The sequence below is a fragment of the Crinia signifera genome, chromosome 6 (genome assembly GCF_055691185.1).
Source record: "Crinia signifera chromosome 6, ASM5569118v1, whole genome shotgun sequence".
Taxonomy (NCBI): Eukaryota; Metazoa; Chordata; class Amphibia; order Anura; family Myobatrachidae; genus Crinia; species Crinia signifera.
Genome location: NC_139222.1, coordinates 269,929,550 through 269,955,741, shown reverse-complemented (window position 1 = coordinate 269,955,741; position 26,192 = coordinate 269,929,550). Strand labels below are relative to the sequence as shown.

Below are 26,192 nucleotides of genomic sequence, written 5' to 3'. Positions count from 1 at the left end.
CGGGCGCCCAGATAACTCACAAGTACCATAAAAACCAACATGGGACATTTTTATTAGTTTATTAAAAATTAAAGACATCCAGATGCATCAAAAGGTGTGCATCCAATCACACAATCGCACTTCCTATTGTAATCCAATGGAGGGGAAGGAGCCTAATGATACAATTCTGTGCTATTGGAACCACTTTAGCCCCGCCTCTGTTTCTACGTTGCCCAATCAAGGCATTTTCCTTACACGGTGGCGGGGCTTAATGGCACGATTTGCCAAGACTCCGCCCCTGTTGCCTCCCGATGGCTTCTCCTTTCCAGACATCTCCTGAAGAGGAGAACTTAGAAGTCTGGCTAAAATCTGTCAGAGCCACAGGAGGCATTTTAAGTAAAAAGATGCCCACTGTCGGCTTACGCGAAGATGCAGCAATGAATCAAATGTGTGACCACTGACCACAGGATATTTGAGTCCACCTCATGGTACTCAGGGTGTCCGGTGAAATCACATTCCTGAAGGTGCAGCTACTAAATAGCCCAGCCCCAGCAGGATTGGATTGACTAACAGGGGTACAGGGGTAATCCCCGGTGGACCCAACTGCCTTCAAACCTCATGCCCTTCTCTAGGGGTCAAGTTCCAGGCTGTGAACTCAAGATATATATTGTTACTCTACTAAAGGGTTAGTAACTTGAAGGGTTAGAAATCCTTTTCCATAGCTAATATGAAGGTCCTGTTCTTTGCAAGACTTCTGTAATGGTTCGTCAAAGACCTTCCCTGTTGGCTGGCTCCACCCCCTCTGCTGCCTAGCCAATCCCCCTCTGTTGGCTGGCAACACCCGTTAAGTGCTCCTTTAGTGTGTTCCCTAGTAGGCCCTTGAGGGTGAAATGTGATCGGATGAGAGAAACAGAAAGTGAGAGATTTGGTAAGAAATCTCCAGGGTTTTTTTAAAGCGGCAATCATTTACACGTCAAAATCAAACTGGTTTTGCAGTGTTAATGATTGCTGCTTTAAAAAAACCTGGAGATTTCTTACCAAATCTCTTACTTTCCAAATCTCTTATCCTATTAAATTTTACCCATATTTCCTTAGGGGTGAATAATCTAACTTATATGCAAAAGATGAAGAAAAGCAGAGGAATGAGGTCATACCAGTGGCTTAATAATAATAATAATAATAATAATAATAATAATATCATGTGCTGCACTGCTGCTGGAGCCCAGGACCAACCTTGCCCCTCTGTTCGCCGCCGCCTGGGACCCACGATCAACCTTGATGTTCACCACCGCAGCCGCCGCCGGGACCGCAGATTTACTTGTCTCTTGTCTGCGGTCCCGGCTCCCCTCCTGTCAGGCTTGTTAATGAAAATGGACCTCACAAAATGGCCTTGCGATTTTTAGTCAAAAAACAACCAAATTGTTTTCTGAAAATCCCACATTTAATAGGATGCAAATTGTGGTAAAAATCGCACTTGTTGCCATGAAAATTCTGACCTGTCGATTTTTTTCCTCACACTTCAATTCGCATCCAGATATTTTCCCATTATAAATTTTTTAGGATGCGAATTTTGGAATATGTTACCAAAAATTGCAAAACAAATAGACCAAGTTAAACATGTCCAGTTTGACAGAACCATGCACAGACCAATGCGATCTGTGTATGGTTCTGTCCCCCAAAAATGTGTAAAAGTAAAAAATAATGTAAACGGCGTGGGGTCCCCCTCCATAGCATAACCAGCCCCGGGCTCAAAGAACCGGTCCTGGATTTAGAAATTCTGAATACAAAAAAATAGGAGATCCCCAGGATTTCTAAAACCAGCACCAGGCTCAAGGGCCAGTTCTGGTTCCCAAAATACAGGGAACACAATAAGTACTGGTCCACCGTATTTTGGCAACCAACACCAGGCCCAAATAGGCAACAGGGTAAAGCCACAGCCAGGCAAAACGTTTTATGCAAGATCCCCTGGCCAAAGCATTCATCCCTGTGGCTGGTCAGCCCGGACAGGGACCCTGGAGGAGTGGGGACCCCCCCTCCCAATAAATAGTCATTTTCATAACTAAAATTCGCACTTTATCACATCACATCGCATTTTTCATGCCTCAATTCACATTCCATTAAATTGTTGATTTCTTCACGATTTGGTGCGATTTTCAGAACCTTACTAAAAATCACATCCTATTAAATGTCACCCTTGGCTTGCTAATGGACAAAAACCATGCTGCACTGCAGGTGGGCAGATGTCACATGTGGAGAGAGAGTTAAGGTGACCATACACATGCAGATTTATCTGCAGATCTGTCTGGTTGGAACAAAAACATGGTTATGGATGAGAGCAAATGATAGTTGACCATTTCAGCCAAATCTGAAGATAAATCTTACTAGTGTATGGGCACCTTTAGATTTGGGTGAGTTATTAGGTTTCTGTGCAGGGTAAAAACTGGCTGCTTTATTTTTACCCTGCAATATAGATATCAGTTTGAAGAAAACACCCCCCAAATCTAACTCTCTCTGCACATGTTACATCTGCCCCACCTGCAGTGCAGCATGATTTTGTCCATTAGCAAAACAAATGTGCCTTGCAAATTAACCTGAATCACCCCCCACTGTTGCAGATCGGTTGTCTTATCTTGATATCTTGTGGAAATTAAATATTGATATAAAATTATATTACTTCCTCTTCATGTTATGCAGCGTTCCCTTCTCTACCTTTTATAGGCATGATAACATTATTATACCCATTATAAGTCAGAGACAATACGTACCCTTGTGGCTATACCTTTTATTTATTCCTTTTATAATGCTGACTATATATCTTTAAAATTTCCGTCACTGTCTGACAAAGATTATGGAGCTGGGGTAACCGTAATAAAAATGGCTTAAATACTTTTTTTTATGTGATAGATTCTACAAGGTATTTCTGGAAGTTGAGCAGAGTATAAATGATGTATTTAAATCTCCTCTGTGCTGCCATGATTGATCTGGGCTGTAAGGCTGTGCTGCTCCAGGCACTGCAGAACTTCATGTGCCAGAGAATTACAATGTGCAGCATCTATTTAACACTGTAGCTTCCCACCTGTGAAATACAACATCTTTCCACATTGCACACTCTGCTGGTGCAGGGATATTGTGTTTTATACGTACAGAAAAGCTGAACTTGATACAATAGCCAATTGTGTTCCCAGCTTTCTATTTAACTTGATACAGGAGTTACTGGAGGGTGCTGCTATTATAAAAATGTCCCCATTTACTCTACCAAAGCCGTACATTCAGGGATACGCATGCCATTCGCTGTCTGGCTGCAGGCTGGGAGGCAGGAAGAGAATGCTGCACTCTGATTGGAGGATAGCTGCAGGCATCCACCAATCAGCATTATGACAGCCATTCCTGTCAGGCTGCAGACTGGGAATCAGGTAGAGAATACTGCACTCTGATTGGAGGATAGCTTCAAGCATCCACCAATCAGCATTATGAGAGCCATTCCTGTCAGGCTGCTAGGCAGGTAGAGAATGTTGCCAGGCCAACCTAATTAGGAGTAATTCACAATCAGAGCACCCACGCAGCATTCTCGTCCTGCCTCCCAAGAAGATATAGAGGCGCCAGCCTGAGATCCAAATACCTTCTTTAACTGCCCCCACTCGAAGGTCCATTGAATCGTGGATTGCTGGGCATCTGCTCAGTGTGCCTATGTTAAAATAGCCCTGAGGGTCAGAAACCCCTGGCAGATGGAACCATTTTTAAGTGGCATTATTTATTTTATATAGTTACAGATATTTATATAATGTATTCTGCTCAGCTTTCCATAGAATAATTAGCCTGATGGGGCTTACAATAACAATGTGCATCAATCTCCAATCTCCAAAAAGAAAGCTCGATATCCATCAATGGACCCGATATATCATGATTTGTTGTTACATTCTAGAGACATGGGGCGTGATTGTGAGTCAACACAACATCAATGTCAGTTGCAGTCGAGCGATTTCTTTCTGCTGTGCATGCGTCTAAGCCGCGCATGCACCCGGATTGCTTGAACACAGAGTTGAAAGATTGATTAAGACTCAGAAACTCAGACTTACATTGGAGGCCATACACTGACAGGGGTGCCGGACGGCTCCCCGACAGTCGGTATTCTGACAGTCATTACTCCGACATCGGAATCCCGACTGCTCCCTCGTGGGGGTCCACGACCCCCATAGAGGGAAAATAAAATAGGTGGCGAGCGCAGCTTGCCACCGTGCCCGCAGCGTGGCGAGTGCAGGGAGCCCGCAAGGAGCTTCATTTCGCTCCCCCCATTTCGCGGAAAATGATCAAGGGCCTTTTATGCGCAATAATAGGGGTTGTGGCCAGCACCTAATAATGTGGGGGGCGTGACCAGTGTTCTAGTTGGGTGGTCTGCTCATGGGTGTGTCTCTATTTGTGTAAATACTTTGAACTAATATATATATTTTATATATTTTTATGTGTGTGTGTGTGTGTGTTGGAAAAGGCAGGGGGCTGGCATAGGAAAAATGCAGAGGGTTTAGTATAGGGTAGAAAATGGCAAAGAGGTTAGCATATGCAAGGGCCTGGCACAGAAAAGAGGCAAAATAGAATATACTTACCTTCCAGCGGCAGCTGCAGACTATGGGCTGCAGTGCCAACCATGTATCACCAGCACTGAGAGAATCGAAAGATATATATAATGATATAGTCCCTTCTGGACTTGTAACTTGGTGGGACTGCTATGCTATTACTGGTGCCTGTCCTTGTGTTTCCCTCCTATATCCCTATAGATTGTAAGCTTGCAGCAGGGCCCTCCTACCTCCAAGTCTGTCTGTTACCCAGTTTGTTTTATCACTGTCTACTATTGTAAAGTGCAACGGAATCTGCTGCGCTATATAAGACACTGTAACGGAATCTGCTGCGCTATATAAGACACTGTAACGGAATCTGCTGCGCTATATGAGAAACTGTAAATAAATAAATAAATAAATAAATATGTATATGCACACTCCCTCCACATCTGGGTTACCCATTTAGGAGTAAGTCCATTCTATACAATTGCAGGAAAGTAGTCTATATCCTTTAACGGCTATATCTTCGGAACCAACTAACTCATTTACATGAGACCAGTATCATATTGAAGAACTTTTAAGTGGGCTTCGAATGATTTTGGTCCCATGAAACTGGGCCCTTTGCCCTCAAAAAACATGAACAGCCATGAAATTACATTTCAGAAATAAAAAAAATTGGTTTATCCACAATATCTCTGGAACCAATTAATCCATATGAAACAGCCTGTATCAGATTGAACAGGCAGCCGTCGGAACTGGGTGCAGGTCGGAATTAGCAGCTTTGCCCAGCGGTATCTCCGGTTCCCGGGGGGCTAGCGATGCGGGGCTGAGCTTGTGGAAAAGCCCCAGTCCTCATCTACAAAATGGGCCCATTTGGAGAGTGGGCCTGGAGCTGTAGCTCCATCAGGCCCATTGTTAATCCGGCCCTGGCTGCAGCCATCCGGGACTGATATTTGGGCTATGTCCACATCATCCAAGCACTCAACTAATTTAATAGAAACATACGGCCTTGATATTAGACTGAGATTTCCACACGCATGTATGTCCCATCTGTACTTATGTTTTTAACCTGTTATTTTGGGGGATATGCAATCACCGGCGAGCATCTCACTTCGGAGGAGATGGCCGCCGAGCCTTATTCAATGCTGTCTTCCTCGACAGCATTGAGCAGGGGATCTCGCAGAACGAGCTGGGAATTGCCGAGCTTACGGCCGCAGCTCGACTATTCCCGGCCACTTCTAGTGGCCACGCCCCCTTCTTGCCCCGCGGCAGGTGGGACATTGAAGCCTGCATGCTTGTTCTCGGTCAAGCTGACCGAGAACGGGACTGGGTCATGGATGTCTAGCAAGCTCGACAGCCGTGACCCGCAGATTGAATACCCCCCTTTATCTGCAAACACATTTGTTATTAGGTATCAATAAAAATGTCAAATCTTTCAATGTTCAGTCACATAGAACTATCCAGGGGGAGGGGAGATCAGGGTGATCATATTTATTTACCCTTCTGGCAGACACTGCATGGTTCTAATATCTTCCCTTTGACACGTTCATCAACGATTATCACCTACTGCAGGGCCGTAACTAGGGGGGGGGGGCTGGGGGGTCACGCGCACCGGGCGATGGAGGGGGTGGGGGCGCTGTCAGGTCCGGGAGACAGCCAGCGGGGTTTCGTGGACTGATGTAGCCCGAGTCCCGCTGCTGGCCCACCGTATTGTAACTGTGTCTGTTAGCTAACCCGTCGCTTGCGAGCGACGAGTAGCTCGCCGGGTGCTCAGTGGCTCGGCGCTGTCTTTACAGTAAAGTTTACCTCCTGCCGCTGTGTAGCGGTTCCTCGCTTGGCGGCAGGAGGTCAAATAGTGACCTCCTGCCGCCAAGCGATGACGCGCTTCCCGACGGCGGAGAGGCAGGAGGTCACTATCTGACCTCCTGCCGCCAAGTGAGGGAACAGCACACAGCACAGCAGCACTTGCCTTCCCATCCCCAGCGCTAGAAATCGCGCTTTATTCCTCCTCCTTCCCTCATGCCTCATGACATGCCGTCAACGCCGCTGCTCCTCCCAATCATCTCCCTGCATCTGGTAATCTATGTTTCATTTTTAAACTGTGTCTGACTCCAGCCTGCATACCTACTGATGTATAAATGGATATCATGTGTGTACTGTGGCAAATGTTTAATGACTCATTAAAGTTTAATGAGTCATTAAACATGTCATATGCCACACACATGATGCCCATTATACATATGCCCCACACCTTGATGCTCATTAATAAGGAGCATCAAGGTGTGTGGCATATGCATATGTATAATGGGCATCATGTGTGTGACATATGTTTAATGGAGCATCACGGTGTGGGGCATATGTATAATGGGCATCATGTGTGTGACATATGTTTAATGGAGCATCACGGTGTGGGGCATATGTATAATGGGCATCATGTGTGTGACATATATGTTTAATGGAGCATCACGGTGTGTGTCATGTATAATGGGCATCACAGTGTGCGTCATATGTATAATGGGCATCACAGTGTGCGTCATATGTATAATGGGCATCACAGTGTGCGGCATATGTATAATGGGCATCACGGTGTGCGGCATATGTATAATGGGCATCACGGTGTGCGGCATATGTATAATGGAGCATCACGTTGTGGGGCATATGTATAATGGACATCATGTGTGGGGCATATGTATAATGAGCATCACGGTGTGCGGCATATGTATAATGGACATCATGTGTGTGGCATATGTATAATGGAGCATCACGGTGTGCGGCATATGTATAATGGAGCATCACGTTGTGGGGCATATGTATAATGAGCATCCAGGTGTGGGGCATATGTATAATGGAGCATCACGGTGCGGATCATATTTATAATGGGCATCACAGTATGCGGCATAGGTATATTGGGCATCACGGACTGCACTTTTGGGGTCATGTGTATCTGGCACTGCACTATTGTGGGCATACAGTATGTGTATCACACCTCCATTTTCCATGGCCGCACCCCATGTGGCTACAGCTCTTAGAGAGCTGACCATGCCCTCATAGCGGAAAAAATGGGGGATGTAGCCTCGCAGGAGTACCACGGTAGTAGGTGAACGCTCTAATTTTGGGCGCATATGTCTCCTCTCCTCTGCCTCCAGTGTTGGGAGGTATGTTTGTGACATATTGGACATTGCAGTGTGTGGCACATTGTGTATCATTCAGGGACAGTGTTCTATCCAGTGGCAGCAGCAATTAACCATTGCTTATAATGTGTACTGGGGGGCATTACGGTTTGTGGTGTAATGTGCTCTGGGCATTACGGTGTGTGCTGTAATGTGTACTGGGCATCACGGTGTGTGCTATAATGGGAATTGATACCACTATGTGACCACACCACTTCTCCCCCCCCCTAAAAAAAAAATGCCCTAAATTTTTAGCGCACTGTCCCTGTTTTCAGGTTCATATAGTTTCTAGAGGGATAATTTATAAATATATAATTCATTTCAGAATACAGTGTATATATAATATATGATATATTGTCTTGTTTGTTGGTTTAATATCACCCTTCTGTTGTCTGTAAGCATATATATATATGGGGGGGGGGAAGCACTAAATGAATGTCTTGCCCCGGGCACCAGAAACCCTAGTTTCGGCCCTGCCTACTGTATGTGAGAACAGCCCCGAACAACCAGCTGCTCCACTTCAATGGAAACACGCATACTGTACTTCTGTGTGGTTCTGGGCACGTGCACTGAAAAAACACGCAATCCAGGTTCTGCAACGGGGCATACTGTACATTTACTTCTGCACCAGCCCCTTTAGCTTCAATTACCGCTTTCATTTTTCCTTCCTTGGTTCTTGGTTTCCAATCAGTCATTCCTTTAGATTTTAAAAGTAGGTTATTATACTCAATTAAAGTGGATGAGGTGGCCATATAATTTCTTCTAGGTGTCTGAATTTTTACATCTTCATTTTTTACTCTATTATTCATGTAGTCCTATCTATATATCTGTATGTATATACAGTAGCTCTTGCTGTTTGGATTTTTTTTAAATAATTTATTTAAATCCCTTCATACTTATTTCTTTTATTATCGGCCCTATGGGTTCTAAATTATCCTCTATTATGTGTACATTTTTTTTTCTTTAGAAGTATAACCAAGTGCTTTTCTATATGATACACGATTAATGCTGCTCCTCGCCTCTATGGGGGGAATTCGGCTGTACCGGTGGGGCAATGGGAAGCCTTGTCTGGTTACAAAGAAAGATGTTTTTGTTTGTTTTTTAAATCAAAATCACCCAAATTTAGGGGATCCGAGTCCCGGTTTGTGTTGGAACTAGAAAGTAGGATTTGAATCTTGGGTTTGAGATTGCTTATAAGTAGAGACAGGATTATATGCAACATAAAAAGCTTGAAATATGCATGCACATATGCATGAAAAATACTTAAAATATGCAGTCTATATACTAACATCACCCATGAGGACGGACTGTTGGCAGTACGTGAGATTCTAACGCACAGTCCTGATTATAGCGGTCCACCAGTTGACTATCTGATTTTGCTCATGGATGTGATCCTCCGTAAAAATTACTTTTTATTTAACAACGCCTTCTTCCTACAACGTTGTGGCACCGCGATGGGGTCCAATATGGCCCCATCGTATGCCAACCTTTATATGTTTTACTATGAGAGGATGCATATCATGTCTAATGTACAGTTCTCCAAACATGTGGCGGTATATATGAGGTATATAGACGACCTCTTTATGGTATGGACCGGTACTGAAGATGAACTCAACAACTTTATAACTTTCTTGAATGGACTACCAGGAATGATTAGATTCACGCATGTGTGTAATCCACACACCATGAACTTCCTGGATGTCACAGTAATCGCACAAGATGATCAATATGTCACAAAAATCTTTAAAAAAACAACCGATAAGAACACCCTTTTATCGTATGACAGCTTTCATCCTCAACCCCTCAAGAGGGGATTACCCTTTTCGCAGCTAGTACGGGTGGCACGTATCACGTCGAGCCAAGATGACCTTTCAAGCGACTTACATGACATGGCACACCGCTTCCTTGAGCGAGGTTATGACAAGGAGGAGGTTGAAACCGCTATGCAAAAATGCCTATCACTTGATCGTGAGAGTCTCTTGACCAAGACATCAGAAAACACCAATCTGAAACGTGTAGTGTTCCCCAGTATGTATTCAACTTCTTCAGGACAACTAAAAACGGCAATATACAAACATTGGCACGTGATTAGTTCGGACCCAATGATAGGGATGGACTGTAAGGATCTTCCTTTATTCAGTTACAGACGCAGCAACAATCTAAAACAAAGAATCACATACTCTGACATTAGCCCCTCACCGACATCTAGAGGATGGCTTACCCCCAAGAAGGGTGCTTTCAAATGTAAAGGCTGTGTCAACTGTCCCCATATTATTGTGGACACCGCATTCACCCATCCAATCACCAAAAAGAAGTTCCCTATTTTCCATCACTTGAACTGCGAATCCAAGTATATTGTATACGTAACAACCTGTCCCTGTAACAAGTTATACGTAGGGAAAACCATGAGGATGGCGAAGGAACGAATAGGGATGCACAGGTCCTCCATCAAAAAAGCCCTAAACAGCATTGATGGGAACACACCACCGGTTGCGAGACATTTTGTGGCTGCTAATCATTCAATTCGTGACTTCAAATTTATGCCGGTGGATCATATACCACCATTACGCAGGGGTGGAGACCGACATAGGCTCCTACTGCAACGAGAGTGTCAGTGGATCCATAAACTTGATTCACTATCCCCCTCGGGACTTAATGAGGAATTCCCCTTATCCTCATACTTATGATGTCAGTACCTGTTTGACAGACAATTTCTAAATAATCTTTTCAGATCCCTGGTTACTGGATAACCATGATGCTAGTAATGTATATATGTGTGCTGTGTTCTATTTCTTTTTCGTTCTCTTTGTTTTTTCATTGATATCCTTTTTTGCTTATTTTTTGTTGATATTGTATATGACTTGATGTACCAATAACTATGCAGGCCGAATTAGATGGGTACGATCTTAGACAGACACTATGGATCCCAGGTACCGCTGGTTACTCAGCTAAAGCTTATGCGCTTCACACATAGACCTGTGCGTGTCACTCAATGCCGGAAGTCCGTGTGTAAGCACTGAAGCGGTGCGGGTCACGTTGCGCTCCACGACGCGGACCAGTGACGCTGCACGTAGTGCGGCGCACACTGGTGTTGCTATGGAGCTGAGACGCGAATGTGGCTGAGCATACAGAGACCGGAGACCTTGGCGCGATGTGCTAAGATCATCCGGCGGCTCTCGCTCGCCCCCAGACCCCCGCTACTAACCACACGTTGACTGAGGTATGTAAACACTAAGCACTTAGGTCTTAACCATGTATATGTATTTGTACTCACTTGATTGAGTCATAAGCAATATAGAACTGCTATGCCCATATAAGGAGATCCGGGGAAGGAACGCTGTTCTGATTGACCCTAACTGATTGGCCTGCATACGTTACCTGCACAGGTGATACAACTCACTTTCACATATGGTGGCTTTAAAAAGGCTTGTTGGCAAGTGCATTTGTGAGTCAGTCTGGAGGAAGGCAAGTTGTGCCGAAACGGATTCGTCGACTGCGACCACAGCCACACAGCCGTTACAGCCAAACTATGGATGGGTGAATGTATCTAACTCCCACTATTCCTAATCAAAACGCTGTTGACTATGCTTATTGTCATGCTGGTGGCCTGAAACCATATTTTGAAAATTTTGAATAAATAAGGAACTATCTTTTTTCAACTGATGAACGGAGTGCTGCCCTGTCTGTACCTTAAGGATACATGGTTTTCTTATATATCTGTATGTATATACAGTAGCTCTTGCTGTTTGGATTTTTTTTAAATAATTTATTTAAATCCCTTCATACTTATTTCTTTTATTATCGGCCCTATGGGTTCTAAATTATCCTCTATTATGTGTACATTTTTTTTTCTTTAGAAGTATAACCAAGTGCTTTTCTATATGATACACGATTAATGCTGCTCCTCGCCTCTATGGGGGGAATTCGGCTGTACCGGTGGGGCAATGGGAAGCCTTGTCTGGTTACAAAGAAAGATGTTTTTGTTTGTTTTTTAAATCAAAATCACCCAAATTTAGGGGATCCGAGTCCCGGTTTGTGTTGGAACTAGAAAGTAGGATTTGAATCTTGGGTTTGAGATTGCTTATAAGTAGAGACAGGATTATATGCAACATAAAAAGCTTGAAATATGCATGCACATATGCATGAAAAATACTTAAAATATGCATGAAAAGTGTTAAAATATGCTACATTAAATAATATAAAAAGTAATTTTTTTACTTGTTTATTTAAAAATCAGCATACAATTAGTTGCAAATAAACCTCAACAGCATCTGCAGATGTCTAGTGCTGTACACAGGGTTTTTTTTCTTCCTGGCTGCTACAGCAGACTGCAGCGTCCTAGGCTCTTCTGGCATTAACTACACGGAACCTCATCTCCAGCACCGATGGATCAAATGTCAGCATAGCATGTGAGGGCGGCGCAGTGGAAGGCTTCCTCCCTGCACCACATACTCATTGTGATGGCATTTCCTCCGCAACGTTTGATGTCACAAGCCTTCCGCCTGCCTCCTCTGCTGCAGAAGTCTGTCTCTTGGTGTAAAGTCCCAGGCCAGGGGCAGGCAAAGGTTCAGGAGCTTCGTAATGGCATCCACCCCGACTGACTTTTATCAACATGGATTGGCAGCCTAGAGCAGTGTCAGACACAGCGTACATCCAAGGTTCCCCACACTGCACACATATTGCCCCAGCCTGCACACTCTACCACTACCTGGTCCTCAGCAGTAGGGCAAAGCAGTGCTTTGACTCGTGGGTGGAAAGGGGGCGGGGCCTAAAATATGCACCATCACTAGATTTTATGTAAAATATGCAATAACCAGTGAGAATGGGCAAAATATGCAAATGCATATAATCCTGTCTCTACTTATAAGCCTCGTGATTTCAGGGGCCACTCACAATAGGAGTGTGCGATCCAAATTGACTGGAAATTATTCCAAATTAATGTTACTGGGGTTAATAATACCGTGAAAACAATAATTGGTCCAAATGACACGATTTTAGCTCCTTTTAGGAATGTTCAAGAAATTTTAAACCAAAATCGAATCCAAACCATAATACTTGATGGGTTTTGCAAAAACTGAAACATAACGGTCCGCTAACATCTTTAAATGATTACTTTAATCATAAGGAATTCCATTAGTTGGGACTGATGTATAAGAGAATAGGCGTAAAATACCACGTAGAAGATCTTAAGGTGTGGAGACACTAAACTCCAAGACATTCTATGAAATGCTCCTCAAATTTTCCTCTACAAAAGATAAATCTTTTTTGTACATATTTCATCATTTTTGTCTTTTTGAAAATAATTGATAACCCAGGTCGCTTCATGTACACTGTATCCTTGCCTGGGTCCGACCCTATCAGCTAACAGTGTTGGATTCCTGGGTTATTGACCAATGTTATCTTTTAAGAACCCTTTTACAATAAGCCATGAACTGAACAGACCCAGCAATATCCCAGGTTATTGCAGCAGTGGAAAAAGTATGTACCCAAACCAGAATGACGTAATTAATTTAAGATTCTATTAATTTCTTTTAAAAAAAATGAGCCTCATTAGCTTTGTGGATGGGCACTTGCCGATGTGGGTGGTGAAGGGAGTGACAGCGATGGGGTGACGGGGGGAGCGAAGTCCATGCGTCGTTGTTAAAGAGGACCTCCCCCGTCAGAACATGCAGGACAAGGGAGGGCGTTGTAAATGATGCGCGTGTGAGTGCATCATTAACAATAACCAGTGTACACACTGGGCTCCCAAATGTCCCGATTTCCGCGGACCGTCCTGTTGTTTTTTGGGTCAGTCCCGCATCTCATCCGGGGCCGGCTATGTGTCTCACGTAGGGGGGGCAGTTGGGAGCAGGGTATCCGGCGCCCTCCTGCAAACCATACATTTTGCGCTCTTTCACATTGCCATTGCAACAAGCTGCAGCCCGATTGTGGGAGTGTATGCAACATGCGATCCTATGGAGGATCTCGGGTGCATGTACATGTATGCATACACCATCTCAGTGCTGTGTCCGCAAAATGTTGCAGGCACTAAAGGTGCCCATACACGCTGTGAGAAGATTGCATCGCATGGCATGCATGCAATGTGTGTGCGATGCGATCCGAAAGCAGTACAAAAAGTATGTGCAGCACTCGTGACTGAGGGGGAAAGGAGGGGAGAGAAGGAGGAGATGGAAGAAGAGGGGAGGAGATAGAGGGGGCGGAGTGTTGAGGACTGGCAGTGACACTGGCACAGCACACTGAGAAGAGGGAAGGAAGGGGAGGCAGCGCTGCTGCCTGTTCGTCATTTGATTGACAGCTGACAGGCACAGGGAGCAATGGGTAGGGAGTGGATCCGGACATGACATGTCATCCAGACATTCACAGACAGCGCTACATGCCTCAGCGCAAGTGTCTGTGAGGAAGAGGAGGCAGGTCGCAGGAGGAGGACAGTGTGTGCGCGGTGCAGGGAGCTGCTCAGCCTCTCCATACTGCCGCCCGCTGTCAGACAGGCGCTGCGGGCAGTGTGTAGGAGGCAGTGACAGTGAGGGCTGAGGCAGCTTTAGCAGAGCAGGGAGGGAGACAGCGCCTTTTCAGCATGGCGCATCCCTGCTTTGCAGGAGCTGCTGAGTGGGTAGCGCCGGCCCTGGTTGGGAGTCCCTCCTGCTACCCTCTGCTTAGCAGAATATCAGAGAATAAATGTTGGAGGGGGACGGGACAAAAAATGACGTGAATGATGCCCCCAACAGCGGTAAAAACATTTGCATGGCCTTGTGGGAGTGATGTGGATATAGGCCATGCCCCTGCCCTGGAAGTCACGCCCCCTAATTACAAAAGTCACGCACGTGTCCCTCATCCACTGCCACCAATGTCGGGAGGTATGCATAAATACATATCCAAAGTGGTACATTTAATGAAGCTTTTTAAAATTAAATAGAGTGATGTTTCCCATAGCAACCAATCCAACTACAGTATGTATATTTTTTTCTGGGTGCAATAGAGAATCACCTTATTTAATTTTTAAAAGCATTAGTAAATTCCCCCCTGTAATGTCCAACCAGGTCTGAGTTGCTCGGAAAGCTACAGAAATAAAAGTTTCCTTTATCGTTCCAGAGGAGTTACACCCTCAGCTGCCTCATCTAATATCTTTGTGCAAATATCAAATCTCCTCATCCAATGGAACCTAAGTTTTATGTAGAAGTGTGAGAAGCATTAGACGGAGTCTTTGGATCGAGTTCTGAAGCCAATGAACTGCGCAAATAGAGAGAAAATTGATACTTATACACGTATTAAACCTGCGTATGGCAACAGTGGTCTTGACTACGGCGGCAGTATAAAGAGCTGGAAAAATAATGTTCACTTATTACCGAATAGAATAAGACAGAACTGTAATAATACAGAAATGGCTTTCAGTCCGGATCTAAGGTTTATAGAAAGACATTTCCATTGTGAATATTTAGAACAGAGCTATTAGGTTCTACTTATGCACGGGCTTCATCAGTTACTGATTAAAACTGCTCAATTTATGAAACTAAATTCAAATTTAAATAAAAAAAGAAAAATATACTCAATTAAAACACAGTTTGCACAGGTTAAAATTATCCACCCATGAAAAAAAAAATGTAAAAAAGAAAATAACAAAAACAAATGAATCAAGGGTTAAATACTTTCCATTGCAGCATTGAAAGGCTTAAAATAACTATCAATATTTATCTTCAGAGGCCTCTAGGCAAATATCCAAAACACACGAGGCGACGGGCGCATACAATGGGCGACGGTGCCTCTTGTTAAGCGATACTCAGAGCCGGCCCTAGGCATAGGCATACTAGGCAATTGCCTAGGGCTTCGGCCTATGCCTAGGGGCAGCACTGCAGCTTCACTAGTGTAAGGACTCTGTGCCCTAAACCGCCTCCCTTACCGGCGTGGGCCCCCACGTGAGCCCCAAAATATGAAGCGACCCTTAAATTCTAAGCAATCTAGTCAGATCTCTTAAGCCAGGGCTGGGCAACACCGGCCCTCCAGATGTTAATGAACTACACATCCCAAGATGCTTTGCATTAGTTTTGCTATGTGGCCATGCTGAAACTGATGCAAGGCATGCTAGGATGTGTAGTTCATCAACATCTGGAGGGCCGGTGTTGCCCAGCCCTGTCTTAAGCCCTGCACACACACATCGATTTGCTTTTGATTCGATGTGAAGCCCTGTACACATGCATCGATTTTACCCGATTTTTTATTCGATTTTGCTTATAGAAGCAAAATCGAATCCTAAATGAAATAGAATGGTTTTTGTGTCACTTTCGATCTACAATCGATTCGATGCGCGCTCCAGTTTTCACAAAATCGAACAGAAAAATCTACCGTGCAGCCAAGGAAATATTGAATTTGATCTAGTAAATCGAATGTGTACAATGTACTATGAATGTATATCGAATTTGATATCTAATGCAAAAGTACAGATCTAATGCCAAATCGAATGGAAAGCTCTAATACCAGATCTAACAGAAAATTTACTCTAACATCGAATCAAAAGCAAATTGATGTGTGTGTACAGGGCTGTAGATTCGATTTTCTATTAGATCTGGCATTAGATCTTTCCATTCGATTTGGCATTAGAGCTGTACTTTTGCATTAGATATCGAATTCGATATACATTCATAGTACATTGTACACATGCGATTTACTGGATCGAATTCGACATTTCCTTGGCTGTACAGTAGATTTTTCTGTTCGATTTTGTGAAAACGGGAGCACGCATCGAATCGAATGTAGATCGAAAGGGACACAAAAACTATTCGATTTCGTTTAGGATTCCATTTGAATTTGCTTCTATAAGCAAAATCGAATCGAAAATTGGGAAAAATCGATGCATGTGTACAGGGCTTTACAAATAGGGTTACAATCCCCCAGTGTGTATGCTGCATAAGACTTCATATACATAAAAATTCTGTATCGCTTCCAAAACTACCAGTACAGAAATAACGATAAAATATGGATGGGGTTTACGACACATTTCCACTTATCGACTACATCCAGGGGGTAAATAAAGACTTGTCGATTCCCGCATGGCATCACGCATTGTTAACAATATTCAATGTAAACACTAGGCAATATAGTAACAGATATCGCTCAGAAGGGTCCTTTTGAGCAATATCTTTTGCTATATACAGATGGAGCGCTTATATAATGACCCAGGGCGCCAGAGTGTTCCGTCTCGGTGTGAGTCTCGCACGTATGCATGTCCCAATGCTGCGAATGGGGCGTACAGGTGTCTTACACCCACATGCGTTCCATTCTCGCCAAACGCACGCAGAGACGGAACGCTAATTGCAAAGACACACTATCAGTTCAGGAAGATAAGTGGTTTCTGAACCAATGGGGTAATGCGCTAATTAAGCAGCCTAAGGTTCCACTACCAATTAATTGAAGCACCACCTCAATCAAAGAAAAAACGTACAATACCAGGACAGATATAGGAGTGTTCCTCTGGCGCTCAGAAAATATCATATTTTTCTCTTTTCTCTCTCTCACAGCCAGGTGTTACCCAAAAGAGAAAAGAAAACAATACAAATAGTGCAATACTGTATATCAGGGCTGGGCAACACCGGCCCTCCAGATGTTAATGAACTACACATCCCAGGATGCTTTGCATTAGTTTTGCTATGTGGCCATGCTGAAACTGATGCAAGGCATGCTGGAATGTGTAGTTCATCAACATCTGGAGGGCCGGTGTTGCCCAGCCCTGCTGTATATGAATTGCATAATGTCAGGACACAAGGAGCCCATACACGTTGTGTCCGGCTCCGTTCTGTACTATGCGATGCGCGCTCCCGCGCATCACATAGTACGGTACAAAAAGTATGTGCTGCACATACTTTTTGTACTAGCTACACATCGCATCGGATCGCAGTGCATGCACAAGGCATGTGATCCGATACGATGTGTACTTTAAAAGTAAAGAAACGAGCCCCAAAACGGAGCGTGTATGGGCTCCTACACAAATAGTCAAGCAGTCGTACCAGAAACTAAGGTCTACTTAAAAGGTAGACATAAGCGTTTAATGGGGGGGGACAAGATCCTGTCACCAATGGACTTCTCCTCATCCAAGATGAGTAGCTCAAAAAATGTAAAGTAAAACACCATCATAGTGCAATACAGTTTAATCATTAAAAACCAGATAAAAAAAATGGCACAGAGGTACATAAACAAAAGGACTCTCACCAAACACTTTTGTCCACAAACAAATGGAGACAAAATGAGCACAAGTGTATGACAAAGGCACGAGTCCCTGGAAGCGCTAAGAGCAGAGTCCAAAAGAAAGGTTCCTCTGTGGTCCACAAGTACCGACCGGTTTCGACACCATGCGGTGTCTTTTTCAAGGTAAGTAGGTGTGGTCTTTACCTCCGATATTTATACATCGCAAAAGAATAACCGAATGCCAAACATGGATCATCTAACACTAAATAGAACAAATACAATCATAAATAGTCCGTTCCTTGTCTTTCGTTTCATATAGACCTTTTCGCAGGTGTTCTTAATACCAATGCCGCCACTCGGAACTACCAGTCCCGAACTTCCGGTAGCGCACCGGAAGCGGATATTGGGTGAGATTTAATAGGATGAGAGATTCAGAAAGTGAGAGATTTGGGAAGAAAGCTCCAGTTTATTTAAAGCGGCAATCATTTACACTGCAAAACCAGTTTGATTTTGAAGTGTAAATGATTGCCCAAATCTCTCACTTTCTGAATATCTCATCCTATTAACCCCTTCATGACAGAGCCAGTTTTTGCCTTCCTGACAGAGCCCTTTTTTTCAAATCTGGCATGTATCACTTAAGTGGGGATAACTTTTTTTTGCTTTTACTTATCCCAGTGATTTTGAGACTGTTTTCTCGTGACACATTGTACTTCAAGTTAGTGGTAAATTTTCGTCGATACAGTCTGTGTTTTTTTGTGAAAAATAACAAAATGTCGTAAAAAAATGGAAAATTTTGCGATTTGCAAAATGTTAAATTTTCTGCTTGTGAGACAAATAATCTTACCACTCAAAATAGTGAATAACTAACATAGACCATATGTCTACTTTATGTTGCCATCATTATTTCAACCTCATTTTCATTTTTTTGGACACTAGGAGGCTTAAAATATGAATAGCAAATTCTCAAATTTTCAAGAAAATATTAAACTCTGATTTTTTTAGGGACCAGGTCAGTTATGATGTGACTTTGAGTGACTTGTATGTGAGACACCCCCATAAATGATGCCATTTCAAAAACTGCACCCCTCACAGTATTCAAAACAGCATTTTGGAAGTTTGTTAACCCTTTAGGTGTTTCACAGGAATTAAAAGAAAGTGTAGGTGAAATTTCAAAATTTCATTTTTTTTGCAGATTTGCAATTTTAATACATTTTTCTAAGGAACACAGTAGATTTTACTAGAGAAATGTGACTAAAAATTGATTCCCCCAATTCTTTGGTTTTCATAAATATCCTATATGTGGCCCTAGTGTGCACGGTGACCAAACCACAGGCTTCATAATAGAAGGAGCACCTACTTGATTTTGGAGCCTCCTTTTTATGAGATTATTTTTTAGGCACAATGTAGGTTTCTAGGCACCATAAGATGCTAAAAGTTAGGTACCCCCCCACAAGTGACCCCATTTTGCAAACTACACCCTTCAGGGAATTCATCTAGGGGTATAGTGTACATTTCAAACCCCCAGGGGTTTCACCAATTGTGGTACAACTGGGCAGTGAAAATGAAAAAAAATTAATTTTTCATTTTCACAGCTCAGTTGTATCAAAATTGGTGAAACCCCGGGGGGTTTGAAATGTACACTATACCCCTTGATGAATTCCCTGAAGGGTGTAGTTTGCAAAATGGGGTCACTTGTGGGGGGGTTCCACTGTATGGGTGTTTCGGGGGTCATTCAACCAGAATCTGTGCTGCAAAATCCAAAAATCACTCCTTCCCTTCTGAGTCCTGCCATGCACCCAACTGGTATTTTTTGGTCACACATGAGGCATTGCCGTACTCGGGAGAAATTGGGGCACAGATTTTGGGGTGCTTTGTCTCCTTCATTCCTTGTGAAAATGAAAAATTTTGAGCCAGATCTGCATTTTTGTGTAAAAAAATGTAATTTTTTACAGAAAAATGCAATTCTGGCTCAAAATTTTTTATTTTCACAAGGAATGAAGGAGACAAAGCACCCCAAAATCTGTGCCCCAATTTCTCCCGAGTACGGCAATGCCTCACGTGTGACCAAAAAATACCAGTTGGGTGCATGGCAGGACTCAGAAGGGAAGGAGTGATTTTTGGTGGTGGAATGAATGGTGGGTGCTATGTCGCATTAGCAAGACCCCCGAAGCACCAATACAGTGGAACCCCCCCACAAGTGACCCCATTTTAGTCACCAGCTTTGGGAGGGGGGCTGGCGCTGCGGCTGGCGGGGGGGTGGGAGGGGTGCTGGTGCTGCGGCAGCCGGGTGGGTGGGAGGGAGGGGGGCTGTCGGGTGGGAGGGGGGGGGCTGGCGATCGGTGCGGTATATACACACACACACACACACACACACACACATATATATATATATATATATATATATATGTGTGTATATATTTATATATATATATACATATAGAATCACACTCACCCCATCCACAGCAGCAAACGGAGCAAGATAAACGGATCAGCACTCAGTGATTGGTGAAGAAAGTAAAGTGTATTTACATTACACGCATGTTTATAACAAACAGTGCAGACAGCTGTCCCAACAGCTGTTTCAACCAGGGTGTCCCGGTTACACCCTGGTTGAAACAGCTGTTGGGACAGCTGTCTGCACTGTTTGTTATAAACATGCGTGTAATGTAAATACACTTTACTTTCTTCACCAATCACTGAGTGCTGATCCGTTTATCTTGCTCCGTTTGCTGCTGTGGATGGGGTGAGTGTGATTCTATAGTAACATTTCTGGACCCTGCACCGACTGAACTCCCTACAAGTGAGTGCCATCTTGCCTTTTTTCATTATTATATATACATATATATACACACACACACATATATATATATATATATATATATATATGTGTGTGTGTATATATATATATATATATATATATATATATATAGTTTTTCAGTGCATATATTTATTTTTTTTACTTTTTCTGCAGCTTGATGCTGCTGCTGCTGCTGCGGGGGGGAGGGGGGAGGAGGTCAGCGCTGCGTGCGCTTCAGACGCTCCGGGGGAGCCGGGGGAGCTGCTGCTGCTGCCGGGTGAGTGCCCGGCGGGTTGGAGGGGGGGCTGCACATCGGAGGTGATCGGTGCTGTACTTGACAGCACCGATCACCACCGATCCCTGTGTTACCGAGCGGCTTAGCCGCCGGTAACACAGGAAACGCTGTGAATGGCTGTTCAGATTTGAACAGCCAATCACAGCGATCGCCGACCGGGGGGGGCACCCCTGCCCCCCCTGGGCGGCGAGGGGGGATGTCTGCTGTCAGGGACAGCAGACATCACCTAACTGTCACTGCGTCTCTAGACGCAGTGACAGTTAGAAGTCATGACGTATATATACGTCATGTGTCGGGAAGTACTTCCCGACCATGACGTATATATACGTCAAATGTCGTGAAGGGGTTAAATCTCACCCATTGTGTCTGCGTGTCATCTGCGGCTCTCACCCATCCTGGCCGTGAGTCACACTTTCTGGTACCCCACCGGAAGAGGGCATTACGTGTGCGTTCCACTATAGTTGTTCCAGCTTGCGGTCCATCTGTATAGTGAGGTCTTTACATGCTTTTGATTATGGCGGCCATCAGTTCCCCCATGGGGAAACACACACACAAACACACACACACTGGCCCCCACAGGTAAAAAATAATCCATTTGCCCCACGTGAACAAAAAAAAAAATCACATTAGCCCCCCCCCCCCCCCCCCCCTCCATATATGAACACAGTAAAGGCAGGTATGTACAGTACCTCAAATGTGATTACAATTGCAAAGCACAGCTCTCCCAATAAGAGCTGTCCTTTGCGATGGGGAGTTTATGAACCGGTAGTCCTTCTGTGCAAGTGCAGTATGGCGTACGTACCATAGCCAGGGACAGGGGAATGAGAGGGATCCAATTGGATCCCTCTTGGTGGGAAATGTGAAAATAAGAGTTGCCGACTTTTTTCAGTCTCCTCTCCGGGAGAAGCCCGGAGAGGAGATTTCAAGCAGCAGTTCGGGGGGCGGGGCTTGAGCATGACTTAATTAAGCCCTGCCCCCAGGATGTAAAATAACCTAATTCACGGATCTCCGTGGAGGGGGCGGGGTGAAAATGACGCGATTGGCGCGGACATTTTAGCTCCGTCCCCTCCTCTGAGACCTGCGGATTGCAGAATTTAAATTCAGAGGTCAGGGGAAGAGATCGGGGGGTGGAGTGCGGGTCCCCCAGAATCCGATTTTCGGGATCCTCCCGGGCCATTCCGAGAGGGTAGGCAACCCTGCTGTATATTCTACTCTGGCAGTTTCGATTCCAGCGACGCCATGGCAACAGAAGTAGTGTTATCAGAGACGGGAGATGGCCCTGCAAGTTTGGGGAATCCATTGTCTCAGGAGTCCCCAGTCTCCCTAATACCACCATGGCTGGAGGAAGAGGATCTGCGACTCCAATGATGGAGAAATGCATTTGCCTTTTATATAAAATAGGTGGTTGGCAGGTAAATGATAAATATGATTTCAGCGGTTGAAATTCAACCCTTTGTGATTTTAAATAAACATGCCATGAAGTCACGGAATGTTCTGGGCTTCCTTGTTTGAAACTGAAAAACAAAATCCCTGCAGGCTGCATAAAACTTCCCTACAGCGTAAGCTTGTCACTCCTTCTTGTACATACTGTATGCGCGTCTAGATAAGTGAGAAATCCGTCACCCATACCTGTGTACTTATTGACGCCAGCTTCGGCTGCTACATTGGACAATACGACGATTCCTCTGGCCAAGTCGCTGGCCGCTTCGTCCATCTCAATCAAGGCGTGAGGACCCACTTTTCGGTCTGCATAATTTGCAATATAAATGGAATATCTTCCTGAACCCTGAAAACAAAAGAAATAGATTATTTAAAAAAAAAAAATGTACAAAAAAAATAATATTTTTTACTAAAGCATTTTTTACATACAGTAGATTATCTTTTCAGACTGGTGTTTTGTTTTTGAGTACCATGGTGGGAATTTACAGTATTTGTTCATCTCCCTCTAACTACCACTAGATGGCACCCAATAGAGCAATCCAATTGTAGCTCAATTTGGGCACAAGTTTCTTTGGATAATAACATACATCATTTTCTTTCTTCATAGAAACATAGAAACATAGAATTTGACGGCAGATAAGAACCACTTGGCCCATCTAGTCTGCTCCTTTTTTTAAACATGTTACCTCAAACCATATTTGATCCTTATTTTTTTGTAAGGATATCAATATGCTTATCCCAAGCATGTTTAAATTGTACTACTGTATTTGCGTCTACCACCTCTGTTGGGAGGCTATTCCACTTATGTACTACTCTTTTTGTGAAAAAATTCTTCCTCGCATTTCCCCTGAATCTTCCTCCCTCTAGTTTCAGTGCATGTCCTCGTGTTCTGTTGCTCCTCTTCCTGTGAAGAATGTCTCCCACCTGTACCTTGTTAAAGCCCTTGGTATATTTGAAAGTTTCTATCATGTCCCCCCTTTCCCTTCTCTGCTCTAAAGTATACATATTAAGATCTTTTAGTCTTTCCTGGTACGTTTTGTGATGTAGGCCATGCACCATTTTAGTTGCTCTTCTTTGTACAGTCTCTAATGTATTTATATCCTTCTGGAGATATGGCCTCCAGAACTGAACACAATACTCTAGGTGAGGTCGTACCAATGACCTATACAGTGGCATTATTACTTCTTTCTTTCTACTGCTGATACCTCTCCCTATGCAACCAAGCATCTGACTTGCCTTCTTCATTGCTTTGTTACATTGCCTACCTGCTTTTAAGTCCCCTGAAATAGTGACACCTAGATCCCTCTCTTCCTCAGTAGTTTCCATTAGAGTGCCATTTATACTACTGTATATTGAGTCTTTGGATTTCTGAGACCCAAGTGCATGATTTTGCATTTTTTGGCATTAAACTGTAGTTGCCATTCTCTTGACCATTTCTCTAATCTGCCTAGATCCTCAATCATTTGTTTTACCCCTCCTGGTGTGTCTACCCTGTTGCATACCTTTGTGTCATCTGCAAAAAGGCACATTTTACCCTCAATTCCATTTGCAATATCACCAATAAAGATATTAAAAAGCACCGGTCCAAGTACAGATCCCTGGGGTACTCCACTTGTAACCTTTCCCTCCTTTGACTGTACTCCGTTTACTACAACTCTCTGTTTTCTGTCCTGCAACCACGCTCTTATCCATTCAACTATCTTAGAATCCAATCCCAAGCTTTCAAGTTTATTTAACAGTCTGCGATGTGGGACAGTGTCAAAAGCTTTACTAAAGTCTAGATAAGCTACATCTACAGCCCCACCTTGATCTATTACTTTAGTCACCCAGTCAAAAAAGTCAATAAGATTTGTTTGACATGATCTTCCCCCAGTAAACCCATGCTGTTTTGGATCCTGCAAATTGCTGGTTTTGAGATATTCTACAACTCTTTGTTTTAAGAGTGTTTCCATCAATTTCCCTACTACTGATGTAAGGCTCACTGGTCGATAGTTGCTTACCTCTTCCTTGCTTCCACTTTTGTACAGTGGGACTACATTAGCTGTTTTCCAGTCCTCTGGGATTACTCCAGTAGCTAGTGACTGGTTGAATAATTCTGTTATTGGTTTTACCAGCTCCCCTTTAAGCTCTTTTAGTATCCTTGGATGTATCCCATCTGGCCCCATTGATTTATCCACTTTCAGTTTTGAGAGTTCTGTGAGGACTTTTTCCTCTGTAAATGTACTTGTCTCTCCCTCAGTTTTCTGACTATACTTGCAACTTAACTGTGGCCCCTTCCCCTCTCTTTCAGCAGTGAATACTGAGCAAAAATAATTATTAATATTATCTGCTATTACATTGTCCCCCTCAAGAAAACTTCCACTCTCTGTCTTCAGTCTAATTATTCCACTTTTTGTTTTTCTCCTTTCACTTATATACCTAAAAAAAGTTTTCCCCCCTTTACCCACTGACTGGGCCATTTTCTCTTCAGCCTGTGCTTTTGCACATCTGATTACCTTCTTAGCCTCCTTCTGTCTAACAAGATACACCTTTTTGTCCTCATTCTTCTGCGTCTGCTTAAATTTCTTAAAGGCCAACTTTTTTGCTTTCACAATACTTGCTACTTCTTTTGCAAACCACAATGGCTTTCTTTTTCTTGTGTTTTTCCTAACTCTTTTGACACAAAGTTCTGTTGCTTTTAGAATTGCACTTTTTAATTTTTCCCACTTATCCTGCACTCCTTCCAAGTTCTTCCACTGCGCCAAAGAATCCCTTACAGAGTTTCCCATCTCTACAAAATCAGCCTTCCTAAAATCTAACACCTTTGTTTTTGTGTGCGATGAGTCAGTCTCTGTCTTTATTTTGAACCATACTGCTTGATGGTCACTGGATCCCAGATTTTCACCCACATTTATGTCAGATATTCTGTCACCATTTGTAAGTATTAAGTCTAATATTGCGTCCTTACGAGTGGGCTCCCTCACCAATTACTGGAGGGATGCTCCTTGCAAGGAATTCAGCATGTCCCTACTTCTGGTGGAACTTGCAACAGGCAGCTCCCAGTTTACATCAGGTAGATTAAAGTCTCCCATGATTATCACCTCTCCTTTTAATTCCATTTTATTGATGTCCTGCAATAGGCTCTTGTCTAGTTCCTCTTCCTGACCTGGTGGTCTGTAAATCACCCCTATATGAAGAATTGCCTTCTCCCCTGTTTCTATGGTCACCCAAAGGGCCTCCGTTTTTTCTTCAATACTTTGTATTAAGGTAGTCTTTATATATTTTTTTCACATATATTGCAACCCCTCCTCCAAGTTTTCCCATTCTGTCCTTCCTAAATAAAGTATATCCTGGTATAGCTATGTCCCAATCATGATTTTCATTGCACCATGTCTCTGTAATAGCCACAATATCCAGTTCATCCCTTGTCATTATTGCAATTAGTTCTAGGATTTTATTTCCTAAGCTCCTAGCATTTGCACACATAGCTCTTAAAGTTGTGTTTGTGCATCTCCTGCTGCTAGCTATGTTCATCTTTCTGCCTATATCTATTCGGTTTTGATCGGCATTATCTTCTGTTGCAGTGGATAGGCTTTCTGTTCCATTTGCCTGCAGAGACAATACCTCTAGGTTGGGGGAGCAGATTTCTTCATTCTTATTTGGTTCACTGCCCCCCCTCTGCTAGTTTAAATAGTTGCTTATGAAGCTTCCAAACTTCTCACTTAATATTCTCGTTCCCCTTGAAGATGGGTGCAGACCATCACTTTTATATAAGGCTCTGTCTTGCCAGGTAGCTTGACTTTGAC

General features: G+C 43.6%; 1 protein-coding gene across 4 annotated transcripts in view; it reads right to left on the bottom strand.

The window, feature by feature from the left end:
* The window catches only part of CRTAC1 (cartilage acidic protein 1), a 527,150-nt gene that overhangs the window by 195,823 nt on the left and 305,135 nt on the right, over positions 1-26,192 (bottom strand). For all 4 annotated transcript variants that reach the window (XM_083149576.1, XM_083149578.1, XM_083149579.1 and 1 more), the window contains exon 5: positions 22,597-22,753. In XM_083149576.1, the coding sequence (XP_083005702.1) occupies positions 22,597-22,753 (157 nt within the window). The remainder of the gene's footprint in view (positions 1-22,596; positions 22,754-26,192) is intronic.